The sequence below is a fragment of the Protopterus annectens genome, chromosome 4.part0 (assembly GCF_019279795.1).
Source record: "Protopterus annectens isolate FY-2018-M chromosome 4.part0, PAN1.0, whole genome shotgun sequence".
Classification (NCBI taxonomy): Eukaryota; Metazoa; Chordata; order Ceratodontiformes; family Protopteridae; genus Protopterus; species Protopterus annectens.
The window spans coordinates 553,057,783-553,082,748 of NC_056733.1; the positions used below are offsets into that span (position 1 = coordinate 553,057,783).

Below are 24,966 nucleotides of genomic sequence, written 5' to 3' on the forward strand. Positions count from 1 at the left end.
AAAGTCCAAACTATTTATTCAAACATAAGGGAAAAATCCCCTATATATCACATATAACATAACCAGACCGGTTTGACGTTCACTGAAGAAGGCTTTGTTGAGCCGAAACCAGTCTGGTTATGTTATATGTGATATATAGGGGATTTTTCCCTTATGTTTGAATAAATAGTTTGGACTTTGCACTTTCCATCACTTGCTGGCTTCGTTTTTTTGGATATTCTATTTGTTTGCCGTGCAAGGGTCCTACGTGCATCTGTTTTTTGACTGTACTAAAGAATTTGGTTGGCCTGTTCTGTGGCTTCACTATTTTCAGCACTGTGGTGGAAAGTTATGGGTCGGGTTCAGGTAAGTGTGCGATTGTGCGGTCGTTAGGGTTAGGGCACGGGTTAGGTGAATTAGGGTTGGGGTGGGTTAAGTGAGTTAGGGTTAGGGCACGGGTTAGGTGAGTGTGCGATAGTGACGGACCTTAGGGTTAGGGTTTGGGTTAAGGTAAGTGGATAAATAGTAGTGTATGTACAGTTTAGTGTAGGGTTAGTTGTAGGATTATAAGTGTATGTGTGTGGATTGATGTTTTTTAAGTGTGCTTGTGTTGTGTGTATGTGTTTCAGAATAGCAAATTTTTTCCCAAGGAAAAAGTTTGCTGTTCTGAATGTTAGATATTATGTGGTTTAGATATTTTAGGTTCGATGAAATAGCATTCGCTATTTTCATCTTTTGATAGAGTGATATAAACGCATATCATTGACCACTAAGTTGACTCTTAGGGGAGTATTATCAGCATGGTAATTAGCCAGGATGGTTGACTTCCCAAAGGGTACAATTATGCATTTCCTAACATTGAGTTTAAGACCATGGCTTTGCCATCATTTGTTAGTCAGAGATAGACTTTCTTGAAGAATACTAGTGTCTGCAGGGTTATCAATTATAACTCCCAGCTTGCAATCATCCACAAATTTAGTCAGCCATAAAACATCAGCATTTGCTTCTGTTTAAGAGAAACAGATACCAAATAGGAGTCAGCCCAATACCAAGCCCTAGAGGACTCCATTAGTAACTGCCCTCTTGCTGGAGGTGGCCTTACCTATTTTGACCTCCTGGATCCTATCAGTAAGGCAGCTGGTTATCCAGCAAATGATAAAAGGGTTTATGCCAAAATTAGTGAACTTGTCTATAATGCCTGAGTGAGGCATTTTGTTACATGCCTTGGCCAGGGCGAGGTAAGCTGTATGTATTACTTTCATGCAATGCTTTAGAGATACTCTCAAAAAAGTCCATCAGATTTAACAGGCATGACCTTCCTTTAACAAACCCAAACTGTGATGGGTCCAAGGCCTGCAGGTTATATGTCCTCACTTATCATGTCTGCAATGATTCTTTCCATGGCCTTACATATGAGGCAAATAAGACTCAAGTGGCCTGTAGTTACCCGGATCAGAGGTTGGACCTCCATTGAGCAAGGGAATGACTGTAGTCATCTTCCATTCCTTGGGCACAAAACCAGACTGAAATCGCCAGTTGAAAAGTTGTTCAAGTTCCAGAGGTCATGTTTCGTGCTATTTAGTAAACATTATGGGATGTTATTGAGAACCATTGATGTGGTGTTTCTGGCTTTGGAAAGTGCATTAATAACCTGTTGCCTAGTAATGGTTAGTATGTGGTATTTCCCTTAACACTATCGGGGGGGGGGGTACTTCAGTTGAACCTGTCAGCGAAAAAGTTGGCAAATGGTCTCTGGCTCTGTGTGGTCGATTACATTTATAATAAGTTCTGTGCATTGCTGTGTATTACCCATGAAGTTACAGACATAGCTGCATAAAGCTTTGTAGTTGTCCTTCTAAGAAGCTATTTTTTCTTCAAATTTAGCCTTTGAAGTATTAATTTACCCCTTATTAACTGCTTGCTTAGACTGGTATATCCTTCACTTTGCTTGTATTCCATAACATCAGCTTCTATTTGTTTAACTTCTGCTTTACTAATTAACAGGTATTTCATAAGTTCAGTTTCTGTTTGTTTAACTTCTACTTTAATAATTAAAAATTAACAGATAAAATACAATTAACACATAAGATGAGAGCTACTTTTGGCTCACTTTAAACCCAAATCCTTTCATCCTTCATCTGCTGATTTCTTTATTTCTGCATGGTGATTCAGATTTTAAGGTATATTTCTTATAACACCAGAGCCTAGGATTCAGTCTTGACCTCCGATTACTAATGGCATGGAATTGGCATGTTCTCTTAATGTATGTGTGCATCTTCTCTGAGTACTCATGTTATCTCACACCTCCCAAAAACATGCTAATTGTCTGCTTACTTCCTATATGTATATATCATTGACCTTTGTCATAGCGGCTCTTGTTTTGGGTTTCTCAGATCTTTGAAGGATTGCCATTTTATTAATCTGGTTAACAAATAAATTAAAATTAAATCAAATTTACAACTGCTCTCTGTTCAGTAATCTTCCCTTGATTATCGAAGTTTAATAAAGTTTTTTTGTGCTTTGTGGTAAGCTTTAGCAGTAAATAAATGCATACTTAGTTATTCATATGGTGACCAACTTAAAATATACTTTTTGTTGATCAAAGAAACAAGTTATAGAATGAAGTTTTGAAATGACAATATAACAAATGACAAAGGTAAAACCAGGTTATGCATTGCCATTAGTATGTTTTTCCTCCTGTGAAACTAATTGCCGAGTGGCAGAGTAAATGCACCTGTCAAAGACAGTATCCCAAATATTATTACAAATGTCATTCTTTCAGAGATTAGACAGCTTTATAACATGAACCTGGGTTGGTTATCAGGGCATCTTATACAAACCAACAGCACAGTATCAATATTTGAGACATATATTTGCAATTCCCTCACTGTCAAAAAATAAACTGTGATTTCAAAGAAACAATTTTGAAAATTGCTGTAGTGTCCTGAAAGCATTTTTGCATGGGGCATTCACCACTCAGAGACCCCAGACTCTCTACGCTAAGATATCCCATATTTGGACTAAGTGTATATCAACCATAATTGCACTTGTAGTGTTGATACTAAGATTTTCATGGAATGTCAGAATGCTATTGCAAACTATCAGTTATAGAAGTGAGTTGTTACGTATTTAGTGTTAGACAAATGGCAGTGCTTCTCTTTGTACTTAAATTAGTAACTGCTTTACTGATGGCTTACCATTCATAAGATCCAGAATGAAACACAGTTTGTCGGGTGTATGAAAGGCATAGGTCATACATACTATGAAAGGGCAATCCTAAGGAAAGAAGGAGAAAGGTACAGTCAATAAGAGGGCAGATTAAAACGGCAAAGTTGAAGTTTTTTACTGAATACACAGACTTAAAAATACTCAACAATAAGAGGGCAGTATCCATTCTTTAAAAAAGTATGCATTTTTGGATTTGCTTTATTACACTGAAAACAAGAAAGGAACGTATTCTGAGCTTGTTAGCATACTTACTAGGATTTTTTTCCCAAAACATATGAGATTTGATATATGTATATCTACTTCTTTAGACGGAATTTACAGTTCACAGAAACTTAAAAGAATCCACACTGCTGAAAAATCACTTATCCAAAAAAACACTTTACCGAACCTGAAAACACCAAAAAAACAGCAAGCTAATATGATTGTAACATATACACTTGAACACATACATTCATGACGTTTTTACAGGGGTGGACAAGCCCCCCTTCACCCCCACACACCCCCTGCAGATTTTATACAGCAACTGCGAGATTGCACATTGTGGAAAAGGTAAGATCAAGAACTGGTAGCATACTGCCTCGTTCAGTGTCTTGAGGTTTGACAGTGTGTGGTTTCATGGAAATGTTCTTTCGGCAGTGTGGACTCATTCTTTTGAGTTTTGGTGAACTGTAAATGCATCTAAACATACACTTTATTTCCTGCTATGGCAAATAAGAGTAATGTCAACTTCACAGTCTTGAGAGGGTTTAATGACTAGTAATGTTACTGCAGATACAAAGACATCCACACATAAGGCTGAGAACACCAACTCAGGATAATGGTTATTTGCCATCCAATTTCCATAAGCATGATGCTGAAGATAAGGCTGTAGAAAAAAGTTTTCATACTGTGGTGTTATGACACCCACTGACTGCTAGGTTTTCTACACCACATCATCAGCATTTCCTGTAAAGACTAATCATGTTAATCTTCACTGGGCTTCCATGTGCAAAAATAGGGAAGAAAAGAGAACATTATTTATAGCCACATTGCCCCCCCCCCCAAAAAAAAAAAAAAAAAACACTAAATACTAGACAGCACAGTGGTGCAGTAGTAGAGTTGTTGCCTCACAGCAAGAGGTTCTCCAGTTCGATTCTTGGCTGGAGTGCCTTCTGTCTGGAGTCTGCATGTCCTCCCTGCATTTGTGTGGGTTTCCTCTGGCTGCTCCAGTTTCCTCCCACATTACAAAGACATGCGTCTGGAGCTTTTCTCCCCAGGCCTCCACTGAAAATTGGCTTCTTTCCAAGTTGTACTTTCCCAGTAAACGAATGTTAAATAAATAAATAAAAAATAAATAAAATACACTTATGAAAACTAGGCATTAGAATTCCCATCCTGGAGGGTTACTTTTGAAGGTTGGTAGAATGTCATTATCTAAAAAGAAAAACGTTTCACAGAAAATACTCTACCAAGTAGGAATTATACCCACTTTTGATAATACACTTGTCTGTCTCTATCTTTCATTATATGCCTGATGTCACAAAGGCTTCTTAACTTTTGGGGGAACATCTGATTGCATGTCAGCATTCTGGATTTCTTTCCATTCATGCAGAAGAAATATATATATATATATATATATATATATATATATATATATATATATATATGTGTGTGTGTGTGTGTATATATATATATATATATATATATATATATATATATATATATGTGTGTGTATATTGCTTAACTTCAAGGCTCAGGAAAAAAAAAAATAATTCAGCAACAAAGTATTACTGGGACAGAATAAACTGTGAAATTAGCATGCTTTCACAGATAAAATTCTCAAGGTGAGAGACAAGCAAAGGCACAAGTCCTAAAGGCTAATGAACAAATGGGATATAATTTGTGAATAAAACAATGTAACAAGCAATTCAGTTTTCCTACCTCATCAAAGTGAAATACCCCCACCAAGCTTCAAAAAATTAACTTAAAGACTTCTGATGTTTTAATCACTGCCAAACCTGGACAGAGATCAGTTGCAGCAACATTTTGTTGTCAAATAGACTTCCTTTCTACTCTTAAATTTGATATCAGATCTAAAATAGAGTAGGACATCTGGATTAAAGCAACTCAGACCAATTGGCAAATAATTGATAAGACAAAGTTTCAGCTGGACAATAAGGGTCACACTGACATTTTTGTTGTCAACACCCTGATTTTCAGTTACCTTGGAGTGGATTATAATTAAAATCATGGGTACAGAGGGAGTCTAGACTCTGCATGGGAATGGGTGAGGGGGGAGCTGTGATTTGAAAAAGTTTCCATGACAGATAGTGGGCTGAAATTTCAGCTGCTTTGCTCATCTGAAAAAATTGCTTTTAATGAATTGCCTTAGACACATTTGAAACAAAACGAGGTAAAGTTTTACTGACTACAGAAAGACAAATTCTAAAAGGAGGTTTAAAATGCCATTTAATTAACACTATATATTTGTTGAAGTAAGGATAAAATTAAGGACTTTGAAAACAGAACAAGTAGGAAAAGACAACATATTAGATGGTCCTGAAGAAAATGAAGTTGCTAATAAAAAGACTTTGAGTTAATAGATGTTGATGATTGCAGTATCTCTCCTAATCACGAAATTATTTAAATGGGAAAAAAAGCTATGATTCTAAAATAATATACAAGCAAGAAATCACCGTATTTTAATAGATATGCAATATGTTCTCAAAAATAGCACTTACTTTTGAATCTAGGTTAAAAAATGTGTGTATATGCATATATTTCATAATGCTCGCCATATCTAGATAGATAAATAGATTGATATGTGTATTTGATAGTGTGTGTGTGTGTGTGTGTGTGTGTGTGTGTGTGTGTGTGTGTGTGTGTGTGTGTGTGTGTGTGTGCACATGCGCGCGCTCATATGGCATACTTTATAATGGTCTTTCAATCTTTGCTGATAATAACACTGATTTCCTGTGTAGAAAAAGAAGAAATACTTTTCAGATGCTTTATTTTGTTTATATTTTCAAGACCTGATGACAAATAAATAAAAATGACATTAGGAATATCTTATCCAGCTTTACTAAGTAAGTTTGCCTTTTCAAAAGTAAATGTTTGTTCACACCACAGAAGGTTCAGAATATCTAATACATTTACAAATGTAAAGATGGGATCATCTTCCTCCTTCTGTATAACACAGCACAATTTAAATGTTTGAACCCTTCAAGAGAGTGCAGCTTAACAATTACAAAAAAAAAATCATCTCACTTGGCCTTTGTGTCTGTTTTTTTGGAAAAAAACTATTTGGCTTTTTAAATATAGTTTCTCATTTTATTTCATATGACTATCTCCTTTTATATTATGTTTAAATGCCTTTTTATATACAGATTTCGTATTTCCTTTTATTCTATATATATTCAAACCACATCAGCCTATGTAAAATACAATGCTGTGGTAGGTTTATCTGAAAGACTTTATAATTAAAGTGGAGGTGCCTCACTACTGCATATGCATATGGTGTTAGAATGACATAGTAGTGAGCCTAAGAAACTTGGCAAGTAAATCACTTGGGTTTTTTTAATTGTTAGAATGCATTTTTCTAGCTTATAACTGTCATCGTTATTATGTACTTTTGCTAAGTAATTAATTGAGCTGGCTAAAGTGTATATTTGCTTACTATCACTTGGTTTGTACTGTTGCATTCTAAGCATGTCAGTCCATTATTGTTTTATTGTTTTTCTGATTAGGACCAGTTTTACTTGGCTTAACTGTTAACTATATGTTGTCTTCACTACATTGTCTTCTTTCTCCCTTGTCTACCCAGTTTAGCAAACTGCCTGTCCTGCATTAGAGTCCAAAACCTGCCCTACCTGATGACCTGGATTCTTTACTTTAAAAATAGCACCTGCTGTCTCTTCCTATTCAAGGAACAGAGGCTAACCTCTCCCTGAACTCATCCCCTCAAGGAAACAATAAAGTATGCTATCTGCTATATGCAAATGTTACTTTGAATAAATAATAAATGTATATATTACCCTTCCCTGCCAGGATAGCCAGCAGCCTTACACCTCTTTTCTTTACCTCCTCCCCTTCCCCTCTCGTAGCCTTTACTTGGCTTCACTATTTCTCTCCTGTACTTCCAAATCTACTCTTTACCCTCCAAGAACTACTGTAGTAATATAGTTTTGTTCCCACTAGATGGTACCCTTTCCCCTCTATATTGTTCCCACTGACTCACATTAGAAATTCTTAGGAAATTATTTTACTTTACTTATTTCACTGTAGACCCACTTTAACCATCCATATTCACTATAATTCACTAAACTACCCTACCTACTCTGGCTATTATTAAACTTATCACCTCCTTTAACTACCTCTACCTAAACTCACCTCTAATAGTCAGCATTCTACTGATTGTTTTTACAGGTTTTCCTCCTTCACTTGGCTTTTCCTGCTCCGTTTGCCCTGCAGGCTCCCCCCAAATCTCACCCACTAACCAGTACATCTATCCTTATACCTCTGTAACCACTCCCACTTCCACCATCATCAAATCCTACTACATTACATAACCTCACCTTCCTACTCTCCACTCCCAACTTCTTCAGCATTATGCCTACTTCACCCATATCACCTTACTTCAGATCCCTACTTCTGTTCTCAATTCTTCCTTTCCTTCTCCTTCCCTACATCTTAACTGCCTATGAACATCTTCATTACTCTAACTTCCACCAGCCCACGAAACAAACATCCCTTCCTGCTCTACCATCCACCCTGAAACACATAAACATAACATTTACTACCAACTATTTCCTCCCACGGTATCATAGAGTTACCCATATTACCTATCAACACTACCATATTAAGAGAGCACATAACATACTAAATCTTTCTCTCATTCACACATATAGACTACACCTTCACCTCCTACTAGAAGGTGACATTCACCTCAATCCCGGCCCTATCAATAACAGCCCCACCTTACCAACCAAACCCTCTCCCTCTCATACCCCTACAAGGCCTCCTAACTCCCTCTTCTTAGCCCATTTAAATATACATTGTATTAATAATAAAGTAACTCACCTTCATGCCCTACTGGATGTACATAACTTTGACATTCTATGTTTAACTGAGACATGGTTAAAACCATCTACCCCAGACTATGAAATCACCCCTCCAGGATATAGTATTTTAAGAGGGGATCATCTTCACAAGAAGGGAGGAGGCATAGCCTTAATATACAAAGCAGGGCTCCAACTCACAGTAATATATACATACCCTCCATCTGGTACCAGTTCTGAAACTCTTTTTGCTAAGCTACAACTAAACACTTGTAAGTCCATCTATAGTTTATGCTCATATCTTCCTCCAGGTAATAACACAAACTCCCTTGAAAATATCTTAAGCTAGCTGTCCACTAACTTTCCTCAAGAAACCATTGTGCTAGGCGACATTAATATCGACTGGAATACCTGCAGTTCTGATAACCCTACTAACCACATAAATCTACATGGCTTCTCTCAAACTATCACCTTACCGACTAGAATCCATAAACCCACCAACAAAGAATCCATCCTAAATTGGATCCTTATAAATACTCAGTCCCCAACCTACATGGCAGGCATCCTCCCTGATGACATTAGTGATCACTCACTAACCTATTTAATTCGACAAAAGACCTACACACCAAGCCCTATAACCTTCAATACTACTCGCTCCAATAAACATTTTAACCCTGAACACGTCCAAAATGAACTGAGAGTTTGCAACTGGTCACCCTTAAAACACCTCCAACTAGAGGCAGCAGTGGCATACTTCAATTCTAAGTTCCTTGAAATCCTAGACTATCATGCCCCTTCTTGTACCCTTGGGAATAGCACCAACACTGCACCATGGCTTACAAAGGAAACTAAACAAAAAATGTTGCTAAGAAACAAACTTCGGGTCAAATGGCGCTCTTCCAAAGACCCATCTGAGTGCTTAAAATTTAAACAGCTCAGAAACTCTACTAAAACTTCTATACTATTGGAAAAAAATCTTCTTCTTTCAACTTCAACAAACCAACCAACAAAATCCTCAGAAATTTTGGTCAGGAATCAAAAGACTCCTTCACCCAGGCTGCTCTAAGACACATACCACATCCGGAATTACCCAAGACACTCCCAAACATATTGCTGTCTCCTTTAATAACTTCCTTACTGAAGCTAACCAGTCACTTGCTAACTCACTACCTCCTGTATCCTCCACTTTGTAACTGTAACCCATCCCTACATCCCTCATCTGTACCCTCCTTCAGAAACTCAAACCCTCTACCCCTTCAGCTGACCTCTTACCTGCTAAGTATCTTCAAATAGCAGCCAGAGTTATTACTTATCCTATCTCTATCCTAATAAACAGAACCATTAAAGAAGGTACCCTCCCATCTATCTGGAAAGTCTCACACATTATCCCCCTACACAAAGGTGGCAACTCAACAGAACTTTTCAACTTTCGCCCTATTGCCCTACTCTTGCCCATAGCTAAAATCATGGAAAAATGCATCCACCGTCAATTACTAGACCACCTTTCTCCTAAATGGCCTATTAGCTCTCAGCATGGCTTTCGACCCTTCCATAGCACCACTACTGCCCTCCTGTCATTTTCTGACCACATTAACAAAAACCGTAACAACTACACCCTGTCCTCTGCTATCTTTATTGATCTTTCAAAAGCATTCGACATGGTTAACTATCAAGCCCCTCTCACTGGATACTCAAGCACTACAGTGGTTCAAGTCCTACATAGACAACAGGCAACAAGCAGTGCTTTGGGAAAACACTCTATCTGCCCCTCTTCCTGTCACCCTTGGTGTATCCCAAGGATCTATTTTAGGTCCCCTTCTATTCTCCATCTTTATAAACAATCTATCTATTAGTATCCCTCAAGCTGTAACTATAAAATATGCTGATGACTCCACATTAATATAGGTTCATAGGTTTCATAGGTTCATAGGTTCATACTAGGCTATCTGCCCTAGGGCATTTACAAGCCTAGCCAGAGTGTGTTTGGCTTTCGCCGCCCATTTTAAATGAATTTTGCTATGCCCTTTTTCGAGGTTAGTATACTGTGCCTCTGTCTAACAGTGACACAGAAGTGATACCCAGAGTAAATCTATGATCTCCCATCCACTCATCAGGATTCCTCTTGAAGAGAGTCAATGAGGGACTCTGCCTAACCTGGACTTGAATTTTATTCCAGAGTGAAGGGAGCCTCTGGGCTATGAATCTGTCCCTCCAGCATGTCCTATTTATTTCAGTGCTGAGGTTCAAGTCTCTCGAGCGCATAGCTCGATGGGATTTGGATTTTCTGAGGTGCAGCATGTCCATTAATTCTGGGTTTGACATGGCTTTATACATGACACAGATCGCCTCTGAGCAGGCAGTATGCCACTGAGTAGAGCTGGAGTTTCTTTAACCGGGCAGCATATGGCATCTGTTTGAGCCCTTTGATCCTCTTGGTGAGGTACTTTTGGGGTCTTTCCAGTTGCTGCAGGTGTCTGGTAAGGTACATCCCAAAAGGGGCATTGTACTCAATTATGGGCCTGATGAGTGATGAGTAAAGAGGCACGATGACCTCCCCTGATCTAGATGTGAATCCCTTCATGATTAGGTGGGCTATATAAAATGTTTTTCTAACCACTTTGGCCACGTGGTTGTCGAATGAGAGATTGCTATCAACTTGGGTCCCTAATTACTTCTTCTGTACTTAATGGATTACCATCTATGTGGTAATTTGTGGGCACTTTGTTTTTGCCGAAGGGGATGACTATACACTTTTTGGCATTTAGCTTGAGGCCATGGCTCTGGCACCAGTTGTCTGTTTCTATGAGGCCCTTTTGCAGGAAGCTTGTTTCGGCTGGAGATTCGATTATGGCGCCCAGTTTGCAGTCATCTGCGAACTTGGTCAGCCACAGTCTTTCCATGTTGGCCTGTACCTCCGAGAAATATATACCGAACAAGAGAGGTCCCAGGACTGAGCCTTGTGGGACGCCACTTGTAACTGGTTTGGAGTCTGACATGTCTCCAGCAATTCTAACCATGTGGGTTCTACCCTTGAGCCAGTTTGCAACCCATCTAGTAACATAGGGGTTTATATTTAAGCTGGTGAGCTTATCTATAATGCCCAAGTGGGGTATTGTATCGAAGGCTTTTGCGAGGTCCAGGTAGGCTGTGTGGACCACCTTCCCCTCGTCAATGGCCTTGGTGACTGTTTCAAAGAAATTGACTAGGTTTATGAGGCAGGATCTGCTCTTAACAAAGCCAAACTGGGTAGGATCCAGTGTCTGTAGGTCCCCAATATCTTTATTTATGAGGTCCATGATGATCCTTTCCATAGCTTTGCAGACCAAGCTAGTCAGGCTTATGGGGCGATAGTTTCCAGGATCTGTTGAGGCACCAACTTTGTGGAGAGGGACCACTGTTGCTGTACACCACTCTTTGGGTACATAGCCTGTAGTAAGGCTGAGATTGAACAGTAGTTTTATGTTTGGGTTTAGTTCTTCTTAGAGTTCATATAGGATGCAGCCCGGGACACCGTCTGGTCCCATTGATGCTGTGTTTTTTGCTTTGGAGAGGGCGGCTCTTACCTGAGCATCTGAGATGTCAGGGGGGCAGCACTCTGCTGGGATAGATATTTGCCCTTTTGGTGGGGAAGGGGGGGGGAGTTTGCGCTGAACCTGTCAGCTAGGATGTTGGCAATGTCTGTGGGTTTGGTGTATTTTTTGTCATTTTGGACTAATTCTGAGCATATCTGGGAATTCCCACCCAGGTTCCTAACATAACTAAAGAAAGCCTTGTGATTATCCTTAGTGTCCTGTGCAATTTTTCTCTCGAAGCTGGCCTTAGATGATTTTATGAGTGCCCATAGTTTTTTGCTAATACTGATTAGAGATGCCTTCCCTTTTTGGGATTTTGCTCTATCATGTAGTAGCTCATCTCAGTATCCTCAGCTACAGGGCCTTCTGAACTGCAGTCCCTTACCCAAAATGTCTTTGAGCTTGTAGAATGTTTTTTACAATGTGGTCTGCTCCTCAACCCAAAAAAGACTAAACTACTAATATTTACTCCTGCACAGAAATCCACCCCATTTCACTTCTCTATCAAATCCAAAAACGGCACAGTCATATCTCCTGACACTTCTACCAAACTGTTAGGAGTTACTATTGACCACAGCCTTAACTATGATACTCATATCAACTCCACAATAAAATCAGTTAACTGTAAACTGGGCTCCCTCTACAAAATTAAACCCTTATTCTCACAGCCAGAACAGATTTGCTATCGGCTCCCCCTTTAGAACCCACCACTGCCAAAATCTGAATTAACTGGATTGGCTTGAACTGTACAATCAGATTTTATTTCAACAACTAATTATTATCCATAAAACCCTTTATTATCCGGGTAAAACACCAATTCTCACAAATCTTATCAGCCCATATAATAATCTTAGAAATCTACGCTCAGCCCACAAACTACTGGTTGCTGTACATAAACCCTACAATAAAGCAGGTGATTCCCTCTTCTCTAATGCAGTGGGTAAAAGCTGGAACCTACTTCCTTCTGAACTTACCTCTCTCTCCTGTACTACACTTTTCAAACAGAACCTTAAATTATATCTAACTAGCCACTGGCTATGTCCCTGCACTAACCCAGACTAAGATTTTCTCATCCTGTTATCCTTATCATCTATTTCTTCCTTTGCTATTCCACCTCTACTCCGTTTTCACTTTAAAGTCCACTGCCTCTATGTTGGACTTATTCTACCCAAGACAGACTTAATGAACTTCTCCCCTGTCGCTCTGAGTTACTACCCCTCAACTCATTTTCTCCCAACTAGTCTCTCCTGCTGCTCCTTACTTAAAACTTTGTTCTGGAATCTCTCTCATCCATCTGAATACTTCCTTCCCACAGTGATTGAAAAAAAAAAAAAAAAAAAAAAAAAAGGTGTGTCTTTTGTTTCTTATATCACATATGCTTATTTACTTTGCAGCACATGTTTTGTATGACTAGTATCTTTAATTGAAGTTTAATGTTTTGAAACTGAATTTTTAATGTGCTGTTTGTTTTATGTGGAACTTTTCTCCCCGGGCCTCTACTGAAAATGGACATGTATACAGTTAGACTAGCCCGGTCAACAAATGTAAAATAAATAAATAAATAAATTCTACTATTTGAAAAAGCACAGGTCTATTTGCCCAGACTGTTTTACTGCTGATTTAGAATTCTTAAAGTAATTTTGTTGAATACCTTAGATCATTCTAAATACAAAGAGACAGTTTATTTGAATTCCTTTGGAATAAGCTTAGCAGAACAGCTTGATACAAGCTTTCCGCAGCTTTAGTCTTAAAAGTTTCAACTCAAGAACAGCTTGATACAAGCTTTCCGCAGCTTTAGTCTTAAAAGTTTCAACTCTCCAGCACTTTTATGTGTTACATTCACTGTGCAGAACTGTATTACAGCACTTTTTATTTGTTTAGAAATTAGCATACAGTCTATAATATAATCACCTGCTCTAAACTGTCATTTTTGGTTAACAGTTTCTGTAATTCCCTGCAGATGGAAATGTATTTTATTTTTTTCATTTTTTTATTTGTTTTGGGAGTAGTACAGAGAAGTGGCCGTTTGCAGGTACAGTCTATATAAAGCAGCAGACAATATTCAATAGTAAATTTGTTGAGAATTTATATTGGTAAAAAAAACAGCATCAGTTATGCTCAGAAAAGAATTTCTTCTATAAAGGCAGCAGATCATCTACCCAATGAGTTGCCACTAATTAATAGTCATAGTAGTACCCACTGTTAGGTATCTCTTCTGATGCTGAACAAAAAATACATTGTTAATGGTTGATAGTTCAGCAGAGAGTTCATAATTTAGGGTATGATGCAAGTGGTCAGTCAGACCTCTAATATCGTAGACACATTCATTCCTAGGATATATTTATTTCCCATATAATGAAACAATTTGTCCTTAAATAACTGAAGTGAAGTACTTTATTTTCAACATGTATTTTGTTCCAGAATTTTGAAATCTTTTAAGTTATATAAGAATCCCTTTTAATAGTTTCATTGCTACATATTTTATCACATGGCCCATAAGGGTTAATTTTCTCTTAAAAAATAATTATTCATTGCCTTCTAAGATAAACATAACTCATTTCTCAGATATCTATATAAAATAGTGTGCAAGATAAGATACTTTTGTCTATCAGTATAAGTAAGACTCTTGGTCTCATGGATGCTTTTTTATATTATTTTTGTACTCTCTCTAATGATTTTATATCTCCTTCAGACAGTGAACATAACTCAAGTGGCAGTTAATGGTAGGTCTTGCTGTTGAAATATACAATTTTGTGGAATAATTCAATCTCTCAATACAACTTTGTTATAAGTCTACTCCATCATTCTTAAATGTTTTACTTTTTTCTTTAGCACATGCTGTTTATTTAAATGCTGGGCAAACTATAGTGCCTAGGTCTCTGATCTGTTATATAATCTCTAGGTGTACGTCTATTGATTTTATATCAAAATTAGTATCAACTTTAGCACTATAGACTATTGCCTTACCTTTGGTAGCATTGAACCTGAAATGTAAACTGTTTACCTAATTCTACAAACTAATTAAGTATTTATTTTATACGTTAATGTCCTTTGAGTCTTTTATCTCTTCCCCTATTTTACAGTCATCAGCATATTTAGATACCCATACATTTGTATCTTTGGCAGAAATGAGAACACGGTGTTAAAAAGAGCCTGTCCCAATAAAACCCACTGAAGGACTCCTCTTTTAGCACATATCCAAGATGATTTTGTTCCCTGAACTACAACTTTTTGTTCTGTTTTGTATAGTCAGTTTCTGATCCAATTAGTAATGTATGGGTTTACACCTAAACTGTAGAGACAATATAATCTGATCATATTGCAATGTATCAAATGCAGAGATCTCCAGACATTGTCTCATGTGATCTATTAATGTAGAGATCTTCTTCTAGGTTGATCTGGCAGATCATATAAGATCTTCCTTTTTTAAAGAGACATTGCGTAGGGTTCAGTGAGTACCCAAAGATACCATCCATTTCCAACAACATCAGTAAACATCTTTCAAAACATTTTCCTATGATACTAGTCCAGTTTATCAATCTATAATTATTTTTCCTTTTCTGACATTGCCCTTATACACCGGCACAGCAAATTATCATTTTCAGTCCTTAGGTACTACTCCAAGGTTGGTCAAAATGATAGAAATGGATTCAGAAAATTTCTATTTGGTAAAAAAAAAAAAAAAAAAAAAAAAAAAACAACCTCCGGATACATGTTTATTTCTGACATATACAGATTGGTGTCATTTAGTTAACTGCTGCATATTCCCTTATTCCCTGCCAAGGACACATTTGTTGTACATTTTTCCAACTGTACCAATTTAACACTGCTAATGCTGTAAAAGACAGGAGCTGTTTGCCACAACACTGTCACTGTGGCGTGGCTGATACATGCTGCATGTCTAAAATAAACTCAGGAATTTAACATTGCTGTTACAGTCTACATTTTTTGAGTGTACAGTATATTTCTTCTTTTAAACTGAACTACTAAACATAGTATCTTCACTATTGTAATTCAGCTTATCAGATCTTCAGTGCTGTAAAAACAAAACAATGCCCATTAACTCATATAGCACAATTAAAAGGCACTATTCAGCCACTGAGATAATCCTAGAACCTTGATAGGAAGTGCCTCACCGCATTCCAGGACAAATGAGTTAAGAGTCAGAATTAAAATGGTTGATATTTACAAAAAATTCATTCTTGAAAATGAAGAACTCAGTACTGATTTGCAAACCTTGAACACTATATCTCCAAAGTATTCTTTATCTCTTAACAAAATCTCTACATTTCTATGAACTATGCTTCAATGCAATTTCCAAATCAGGCTTTGAATTAGTGCATTGTTTGTTCATGTATGAATGCATTGCTGTTGACCATTTATTTCACACTAGGCCTCTGGCCACTTGCCCAAGGAGGTATTTATACTGACAATGGGAACATTTTGTTATGGCACTGAGGTACTCCTCACTACACTATTCTGAAGAGACCACCAAAGAGTATTTCCTGTCAGGAAGGTGGAAAGGGATGAAACTAAGATGGTGGATGGCATGAAAGAATTGACAGAGTAAATCTTGAATGTTGAGAAGGAAGACAATAATGTGCAGATTACGAAGCTGTAGCTGTGTGGATAGAGACTCACAGAATAGGGATTTATTTCATCTATAATAGCCAGGTGAAGAAATTTGTTTTCTTAAGCAGAAGCAGTTGAAAAATGGGGTGATCTTACTGAGCTTGTGGTCTGTGGTCATAAATGGAAAGACAGAACCTGTGCAGGCCAGAAAACAGAGGAAAAGGGTACTAGGCAACACGTGGACAGTGAAGAGCATCATCAGGTAATACACTGATGAAAACAGATGGGCCTGAGAAGAACTAACAGTATGGCTTTTTGGTTTAGAGATATGATTCATGTTTCAGATGTGAGAGGACCTTTGTTCAAATCCCTAATGCCCTTCCTTTTTTTAGTCTCTCATTTGATTATCACATTTCATCATAGTCAGAAAATTCTTCTGTCTTGCCTTGTTAATTTCCAAACAAATATCTTCAACATCCAAATAAATCACCTTTCTGCTCTACTTTTTTCCCCATAAGAACTATAATTTAATGCAGTGCCCCTTTGGTTATGTACAAATCCAAGTGTAGCATTCAGTGAAAAATGATCATCATGTATGACCTTGCTCAGTGCTGGAGGTGAGGGCTATTAAGTGTTCAAAAAGGCTAGCAGGAATATCAAGTGTATCTACTTCAAGGCATACATGGCTAGGCATCTTATGGTCCTCAGGATCTCTTGCATAGTATTGTTGATATGCTCCTATCAGGGGAAACAAGTGTGTGCTAATAAGAGGTAGAGAACATAATAGTCTGGACCTAACTAAAGTAGAAGCGCAAGTTGAAAGGTGAGAATGGTGGACTGGTCAAAGTGAAATAAAATAAAATTAAATTAAATAAAAAATGGGGGAAGGGAAAACTATAACATGAAGGATGAAAAGGCTGAATAAGGGAGACTAAAAAAAAAAAGAGTTGTTTGTTAAAATGACAGGAGTAATCGGAGACAATGTGAATCACAGATTTGGTCTCAGTACTTCTTCTGTGGTCAGCACCACATAATTCCTTCTTGGGAAGACAGAGACACAGACAAATCATAGATAAAGTCACCACTGGAAACAAAATAGCATACAAAAGATTTATCAGAGCCAGCATTCCTGAGGATTCCATCACGTACTCTGAACAAGTCAGCAAGACATCTCCTCAGTTTTATAAGTATAAATACTGCACAATTTTGTAAAAATAAGACAGCATATCATGTTGCTTGATACATGCAAAAACTGTTTTGTGATATAAAATACACCAATGGAAATGGAAGTAATTTATACATGTAGCAGTATGCTGTCTTACATGATTTTGCACCAGGTAAGAAAAATTTGCTAGAGGTATTCAGGCTGTATCTCATCAGAGGGTTCTGGAAACTGTACAGTTGCAGCAGGGAGCAATGGGTGGATATGCACTAATATTATGGTCAGTCCATTAAACAGAAAAATTAGTGCTGCTGGACCTCTACAAACAACAGTAATACTGTGATCAGTTGGTAGCACAAGTAGAATCCTTTATTGATGTGGGGGAGAGTCCTTTCTTGGGGCCATATGGTTGTAAGGTATGTTGCTGACTCACTGGAATGCTTTGACGTCTTTGTTTTGGGAGTATCCCCTAATGATAAAAATATGTTTTGCAGCGTAATTCCTCCTTGTAATTTGTGTAGACACTGACCTTTCACAGCGTAAATTTCCCTTAAAATACCTTTACTGTCTAGACATTTTTAACTGCTAGACATGTACATTGCTCACAGCTGAGTATTGCTATTGACTTATTAGATATTTAAATTTCCCTCACTCCTCTCTAGTAGATCAGCAGCCACAGATATGAATTTCCCAACACTTTCTGTAGCCAGTCTGGTTGAGTTGGGTATTCTGAGGCATTGTAGCAATTGCCTCATGTACATTGACAAGGGACTTACTCTTAATAAAACAAATAAAGTATGTGAGAGATGTAAATACACTTTAATGCTGGAGGCAAACTCTTTCAAACAACCAAAACTAATCCTACAGAAGTTGTCAGTGAAACATGCCCTATGACTACTCCACAGGGTAAAAAGCCTACACATAAAACCACTTATGGTGAGGCACGTATAGGTAATGTATCCTTCCCAGAACACTAAGCTCTCCTGCACAGTACAATAAGAAAGGGTCCTCAGCCATCACATAAACAATCCATCAAAACACTACGCACAGCTACACATTGTAACACTGTATCCAGTGTCTCAGTTGCCCTTTTGGCAAACAAGTGCACAATCAAATTTCTTAGTCATTGGTGAATCTATAGTAAGGCACACTGATGCCTCCTCAACAAACTGAGTAAGGAAGGAGTCATGATTAGCTGTCTTTCTGGGGTTAGGATCTGTCAAGTCACAGAGGCACTCAAGTCACAGGCACCAGTATGGCTCTGTCACAGTCTGTGTGGGTGTTAATGACCTGAGATGCACCTCCCTTGACTATATGAAACAAGACATGGTTGCACTCATTATGTGTCTCAAGCAGGTATGAGTCTTGCAATGAGCAACACACTCCCCTCCCCAATGATGATGCTACGTTGCACTGATTGATTAATTTTAACAATTGGCTTACCTTATGGTGTCAATCCAAGGGGGTACAATATTTGATGTCCTGGGATACATAGTGCCTTCTTTAGATAATGCCAAACTGATAAACTTCCCAGTTTAACTGAAAACATGAAGGAATGTCTGACAGTGGTACTTTTCAGTGCTAGAAGTCTTAACAAGAAACTCCACTCCCTGTAAGCATTCCTCTCCCTGGAGAGTGTAGACATCTGTGCAGTAATGGGGACATGGTTTAAAATCATGGAGAGTACTGCAGTAGTGCAAAGTTAAAAAGCCTTTCACACATTTAAACCAGCTACTGCACAGGAGGGACATAAAAGTGGTGGAGTCTCAGTATATGTCAAAAACAAACTCACATCCAGATTAGTTAATGTTTATGACCCACTGGAACTCATACACGTATAATGACTGACCATAAACAGGGTCTCATACCATATCCTTGTAAACTATAGGTCCCCATCCTTGTCCCAAGAAACTCATACTACCTCTCACAATCTACTAGGGTCTCTCACCATTCAGCCTGATATGATCTTCAAGGGGGATCTCATCTACACCTTGACCTTGTACTTACAAACATAGGGGAGCAATGTTCCTCACTCAATGTTATGTCCTCACTCATCAGATCTGATCAAAAGGCAGTATTGCTTGAAATAAAAATTAAATCTTGGGACCCAGTGAAACCAGAAACCTTTAGGAACTATTCCAAAGCTAACCTCTCTCAAGTGACACCTCGGATAAATACCAAGTGCCCCCAAACCCAGCAAACAACAAAGCATATGCTGCCATATTTACAAAATCCCTGTACAGCCATATTAATAGCTGTACAGAGTGAGCTGTGCCCACTTGTACTAAGAATAAGATAAACTCAAAAGACAAGCCATTCTTGGTGGAATCACAATATCAATTGGTAATACAACAAAAGAAAAAAATTCTTGTCCACGAGTAAGAAGAACAAATCCCAACATACTAAACACCACTGACCAATCTAAACATGCAGCTAAGAGGTTTAATTAATACTTCAAAGGCTAAATTTGAAGAAAAAAAATAACTTCTCATGTAAAGGACAACCACAAAGCTTTCTACAGCTATGTCCATAACCTCAAGGGAAATATGCAAGATTCCATAGATCTTACTGTAAATGCCATCATCCACACTGAACTGGAGGCCATTGCCAACCATTTGGCTGACAGGTTCAGCTCAAATCCTCCTGCCACTCTCCCCGATACTCCAAGGGAAATACCACATACCATAATCCCCCCAACCATTACTGGTCTTCAATGCACTTTCCAAGGCCAAAAACACTGCATCAATGCGCTCCAATAACATCCCATGGTGCTTACTAACTAGCATAAAACATGACCTCTCTGGTCCACTTAAACCACTTTTCAACTGGATCCTACAGTAAGGTTTTATGCCCAATGAATAGAAGATGGCTACAGTTACTCCCTTCCACAAAGAAGGTCCAATCACTGATTTGGGTAACTGCAGGCCCATAAGTCTGATCAGCTTCATATGTAGTGCCATGGAAAGAATTAGCATGAACACCCTTGATATCCACATCCTGCCCTCACCCCCCATTAAGGAAACCACAGTAAAAAAAATTTCTCCAAAGCCACCTTCATGCTTCTTAAGACAGAAGTGGTGAACTTCATGACACCCATGCAGATGGACAATACAGTTACAACTGCTGAATCCTACACAAATGCACTCTATAAGCACTTACATGAGTGCATGGATCGTGCTATCCCAAACAGAACCAAAATGCTATCCTCCAAAAAAAGGAAGCCAATCTGGTGGTCCCCTGCCATAAACAAACTGTACAACAGAAGGAAGAAACTGTTGCAAAACAGAGTAAAATCCCATGAGTGGAGGAGCTCCCTGGTCAGCCTCAGTAAGAAGCTGAAATCCCTTATAAGATCCTCCAAAGCTAGCTACGAAAACAAAATCACCACTAAATCCAAGGATAACCACAAAGCATTCTATATCTATGTCAAGAATCTAGATGGCAACACCCAGATCTGCTCTGAGTTACAGCACAAAGGCATGAAAATTACAGAACCAACTGATATTGCCAACATCCTGGTTCAGTGCTAACTTTACACCCCCTCTCACCCCCTAAAGGGCTCATATCTATACAGGAAAAATGCAGAGTAATCACAACTACGCAGGTAAAAACTGCATTCTCTAAAGCCAAAAACACAGCATCCATGGGACCGGACAACATCCCAGGCTGCGTTTTACACAAACTTCAGAACGAACTGGCTCCCCACTTAAGCACCATGTTCAATAATAGCCTCACATCAGGCTTTGTGCAGACTGAATGGTGCACAGCAACAAATATCCCACTCCACAAAGGGGGAGCCACCACTAATCCCGGGAACTATCGGCCTATTAGCCTGATGAGCCTGGTCTGCAAGGCCATGGAATGTATCATCATGGAACTCATAAATAAAGACATTGGTAACCTCCAAACTCTGGATTCCACCCATTTCGGGTTTGTGAAAGGCAGATCATGCCTCCTGAACCTGATCGACTTCTTTGAGGCAGTCACCAAAGCCGTGGATGAGGGTAAGGTGGTTCACACAGCCTATCTTGACCTCGCCAAGGCGTTCGACACCATCCCCCATTCTGGAATTATAGCTAAACTCACTAAACTAGGTATAAATCCTTACGTCACAAGTTGGGTTGCCAACTGGCTCACTGACAGAACCCACACTGTAAAAGTTGCAGACTCCAAATCTGACCTCAAAGCAGTGACAAGTGCAGTACCACAGGGTTCCGTCCTGGGACCTCTTCTGTTTGGTATCTACTTCTCTGAAGTGCAGGCTAACACAGAAGGCCTCTGGCTAATGAAGTTTGCAGATGACTGCAAACTAGGAGCCATAGTCAAGTCCCCAAATGATGTGGACATCCTACAGAAGGGCCTCACTGAGACAGATGCCTGGTGTCAGAGCCATGGCCTCAAACTCAATGCCAAAAAGTGCAGTGTCATCCCCTTTGGTAAAAACTCTGTACCCATGAACTACCACATAGGCAGCAATCTACTTAACACCGAATGCGTGATAAGAGACCTTGGGACCCAGGTGGACAGTAGTCTCTTCTTTGATAGTCACATTGCCACAGTAGTCAGGAAGTCCTTCTACGTGGCACACCTCATCACAAAAGGGTTCTCATCCAGGAAAAAAAGAGGTCATTGTTCCCCTCTACTCGTCACTCATTAGACCTATTATAAAGTACAACGCCCCTTTTGGAATGTACCTGACAAGACATCTGCAGCAGCTGGAAAGGCCACAGAAGTACCTCACAAAGAGGATTACTGGCCTCAAACAAATGCCCTACACTGACCGCCTCAAAAAACTCCAGCTTTACTCCGTGGCATATCGCCTACTCCGAGGTGATCTCTGCCTAACATATAAAGCTATGTCAAACCCAGAGCTGTTGGACATGCTACACCTAAAGAAATCCCAATCCCTCCGAGATACATGCTCTAGGGACCTAAACCTTGTCACCACAATAAACAGGACATGCTGGAGGGATAGATTCCTGTCCTAGACACTTCCTATACTCTGGAACAAGCTACCCATCTATGTCAAGCAAAGTTCTTCATTAGCACTCTTCAAGAAAAATCTTGATGAGTGGATGGGAAACAGGAAATACACCCCAGGGACCACTTCTGTGTCTCTGCTGGACAGTGGCACAGGAAAATAACTTTCTTGGGTGGCGTAAGCTATGGAACCTTGCTGGCTAGGCTTACAGGCCCTTGGGCCGATAGCCTAGTACCTGCCTATGAACCTATGAACATGATAAATGAGGATATAGGTAACCTGCAAACACTGGACTCATCACATTTGGCTTTGTTAAAGGAAGTTCATGCCTATTAAATCTGGTGGACTTCTTTGAGTGGGTCACCAAAGCAATGTATGAGGGCAAGACTGTGCACACAGCTTAAAGCAACCTGGCCAAGGCTTTTGATACAATAGCCCATTCAGGCGTTATAAACAAGCTCAATAAATTAGGTATAAATCCTTTTTTTAACCACTGGACAGCCATCTGCCTCACAGATAAGATCCAGGAGGTGAAAACAGTTAAAGACACCTCCACCAAGAGGCCAGTCACTAGCTGAGTCTCCCAGGCCTTGGCATTGGGCCCACTATCTTTTGGCATCTATTTCTCTGAAGTAGAAGAATATGCTAAATGTTTATGGCTGAATAACTTTGCACATGATCGTGAGCTGGGGGTTATCATCAACTCCCCTGCAGACACTAGCATTCTTCAAGAAGGCCTAGCTCTGACTAACAAATGGTGTCAAAGTCATGGCTTTAAACTCAATGCCAGGAAATGCATAATTGTACCCTTTGAGAAGTCAACTATCCCAGCAAATTACCATTTTGATATTATGCTCCTAAGAGTTGACCCAGTGGTCAGTGATCTGGGTACACATGTAGACAGTAACCTTACCTTCGACCACCATGTGGCCACAATGGTGAATAAATCCTTTTATGTTCTGCAACGTGACCTAGGCCCAAAGAGGTCATTATCCCACTGTACTCTGCTCTTATCAGACCAATCATAGAGTACAATGTTTACTTCAGTATGTGCCCGACCACTCATATGCAGCAACTAAAGTCACCTAAGATGTTCCTTACAAAAAGAAAAGGCATAACAAACCTGCCTTATGCAGAGTGCCTTAAAGCCTCTACTCAGTCTCCTATAGATTGCTGAGGGGTGATCTATGTCTGGCTTACAAGGCATCTGCAAACCTCACACATATGAATCTCCTGCATATTCGTAAGTCAAACAGTACCAGAAATACAAGGTCCAGGGACTTGAATTTTTCTGTGACTTAAACAAAACATGATGGAGAGAGAGATATGTGTCTCAGAGACTTTCCCTTCTATGGTGCAGGCTTCTCATTCATGTGAAGCTGAGTTTGTCTATTACCCAATTCAAGTGCAACCTAGACCAGTGGATTGGGAACACGAATTTTACACCAGGCCTGGCACATGTCCCTTATGGACAGAGATATCCTATAAATGGCTGGCCCTCAATGTCCTCTTTGGATTCCGGACATCATTATTTTTTTGGGAAAACATGGCTAGATTTAGAAAGGGCCCCTGGTCATTAGTCTAGTAAAAATCTATGAATCTATGAGAGAGAGTAAGAAAAAAAAAGAGATAAATATAGACAAATAAGATGTTTCTGTTCAGCATAATTATCATCTTCGCTATGTGACTGGAAGATGAACAACCTACAAGTATTTCAAACCATTATTTTATTTACAAGATGGTAAAACACTACAGAAAAGAAATCTGGACACCATGATAGCATAATGGAGTCACAGATGGTCCTTGGAAAATATATCTAGGAGGGTCTTTACAAGCTTCTTTTAAGAAGGAGTTGAAACACACAGCACCCCCCCCCCAATTTATTGTACATAATGTTTGCAATGGTACTTATAAATGTTATTAAAGAGCAGCTTCTTGTCTTCCTAGAGATGGGCTAGCAAAAGTAAGACCCATCTTGGTACCCATGGGGGCTCCACTAGCCTGATGAAAAAAGATGTTATTGAAGGAAAAGTGGTTAGTCTGCAAATAAGTTCTTATTAGTGGCAAGTGTGTGGGTGTGCATGTGTGAGCAAGTGTGTGGATGGGAGCATGTGATTTCTTGCCTGATTTTCACTTAATCTCTGAAATACTAAGAACTATCAGCTATCAGTGCACTATTGTTTTGAATCACTATTCATAGTGATCTGATGTCCGTGGTGAATATGAGTCAGTGAGTGCCAGAGAATCTGTAGCAACCAAACAAATTGGAAACCATAACATATCTTTAGCATGACAAGATAAGGCTTCAACCAATGCTCTCATCAGACTAAAAAAATATATGAAATATGGAGCCTAAGCCGGCAGAAAATGGAGTTGGGGAAGAAGCTAAACCCTATATGCCTGTAGATGCTGGATAACTGGCCTCTTAGCAGCTGC

General features: G+C 39.0%; 1 protein-coding gene across 1 annotated transcript in view; it reads right to left on the reverse strand.

The window, feature by feature from the left end:
* The window catches only part of GRK3 (G protein-coupled receptor kinase 3), a 2,112,642-nt gene that overhangs the window by 629,077 nt on the left and 1,458,599 nt on the right, over window positions 1-24,966 (reverse strand). The window contains exon 10 of the mRNA XM_044068485.1: window positions 3,177-3,255. Within this exon, the coding sequence (XP_043924420.1) occupies window positions 3,177-3,255 (79 nt within the window). The remainder of the gene's footprint in view (window positions 1-3,176; window positions 3,256-24,966) is intronic.